Source organism: Lygodium microphyllum, chromosome 12, assembly GCF_053477565.2.
Source record: "Lygodium microphyllum isolate KBCC chromosome 12, Lygodium_microphyllum_v1.1.10, whole genome shotgun sequence".
Lineage (NCBI taxonomy): Eukaryota > Viridiplantae > Streptophyta > Polypodiopsida > Schizaeales > Lygodiaceae > Lygodium > Lygodium microphyllum.
The window spans coordinates 145,383,665-145,385,450 of NC_141146.1; the positions used below are offsets into that span (position 1 = coordinate 145,383,665).

Below are 1,786 nucleotides of genomic sequence, written 5' to 3' on the forward strand. Positions count from 1 at the left end.
GAAAGGTATTCACATGAGAAAAGTGATAGCCTGACAGGGTTTGCATCAAATCAAAACGTGAACATTACCCTTTGATGAATAGAGAGAATGCCTCCTGGAAGCATGAATTGACGCACACATCCAAGTCTCCAAAAAGGAAAGAGAAGGTAGAAGTAGATGATAAATGTGAGGAATTTGGGTTTCTTTAAAAACGTGAAAGAGTACGAATTGATATTACGCTGTTGGTGCGACTACACAGCCAACTGGGCGATGGCGGATGCTTACAATTATATAGAAAAACGCTTACATATGGTGCTCTGGCAGCAACCCATAAAAAATGGCACAGCAAGCGCTAATTAATGTCATGGAAAGAGTGGACCGTTGTGGTGGTGAAGGGGGTCGGGACCTCCTGGAACCACACGTTTCTGGGCAGCTTCGCCAGCTTCCTGGTCATTTAATGCCTCGATACCGGCCGCCATCTCTCCTTCCTTTTTAATTTTAGTCGCGTCTGGATCCATTTTATCATCACGTTCTCGGCCGTGATTGGGTTGTCCGACTCCATGGAACAACATAGCTGTACTACTCGGCTCCACTAATGTACTTCTACTTCTCCGTTTGGCCGCAGGGACGTACTGCTGCCGCGTTACAGAAAACCACAAATCCCTGGTCGCCTCGATACTCCGCCGATCAATAGCATTATGCAAAGGAGCAGTAGCCCCTGCCTAGAATTCATAGTCAATCGTAGCTCAGTAAGATGATTGATTATAATCTGTGAGAACACATATAGTACTCTTGGAGAATCTGAAAGGGGATAGATAATAGTATTAGCAAGTCCCTAGACAAACGCCGAGCTTTGTACCTGAGCTTGATGATGGTTGCGGTTCGGTACTTGCTCGGCAGATAGATGGGCTACCAGCAGATAATCATAATGGCATCCTGAAAACATGAGCGTCCTCCGAGCAGGTGCGGCTCTAGATCTAGTACGGCGTCGCAATCCTGTATGTTCGTAGCTATAACGGCATTACTTATCAACAAGAGTTACGTATTCATCGCCTTTATCGTACTGTTGTGAGGGCCAACTTATGGAAAACTTACATAAACTGCAACAATATCTGTTATTATACCGCACATGCATGAAGTACCGCCAGAGGCAAGTAGCTTTCCTTGAACTCTAACAGTACAGATTTGTATTTGACTCACATTAGGTTAACTCACCCGCATGCGTGAGAGGCGAATTCACAGCTTCATCAGTGGACCTACGGCGCACGCTTAACCCCGAGCTTGGGCTGGTGCAACAGATCATGATCGGCACCACCACATTGCCGATCAGGACCAAGCTGAAAAACAGTAGCCAGCAGGCCATTCTAGCGAACACTAGTCTTATACAATGGCTGCTTATACAATCGGGTCGCAGAGATGAAATTATGATCAGATGAGAGATTAGCTGATTGACCTAATTAGCCAGAAGAGATATATAAGACTAATGGATATCATTCTCATAACGACGGACGACCTGCGGACTACTCAATGTGTGACATATCAGTTGCGATGATCATGACGATATAGAACTGAAATTGAGGGATTAGTTGTCAGCTATATTTAATGATCATTTATAAAGTACAGCTACGAAGGCTCACTATAGGCAAATGGAGCTGCTATTTGAGCTGGTGCATGACGTTACACGCACGATTTCTCGAGTGTCTCGCTTGATTTGAGCTCTCGCTCGCTTGCTGGCTCCGCCCCCCCCCCCCTCTCTCTCTCTCTCTCTCTCTCTCTCTCTCTCTCATGTATGTGTATGTATGAGTAG

The 1,786-nt window shown here is 45.6% G+C and overlaps 1 protein-coding gene across 1 annotated transcript; it reads right to left on the reverse strand.

Annotated features, from left to right (window-relative positions):
* Window positions 1-259: 259 nt before the first annotated feature.
* Window positions 260-1,417, reverse strand: LOC148028405 (uncharacterized). The gene is made up of 3 exons (XM_087689049.1): window positions 1,195-1,417; window positions 839-975; window positions 260-701 (listed from the first exon to the last, which is right to left on the reverse strand). The coding sequence occupies exons 1-3, from the start codon at window positions 1,340-1,342 to the stop codon at window positions 342-344; spliced, it is 645 nt and encodes a 214-aa protein (XP_087545175.1). The 5' UTR covers window positions 1,343-1,417; the 3' UTR covers window positions 260-341.
* Window positions 1,418-1,786: the final 369 nt, after the last annotated feature.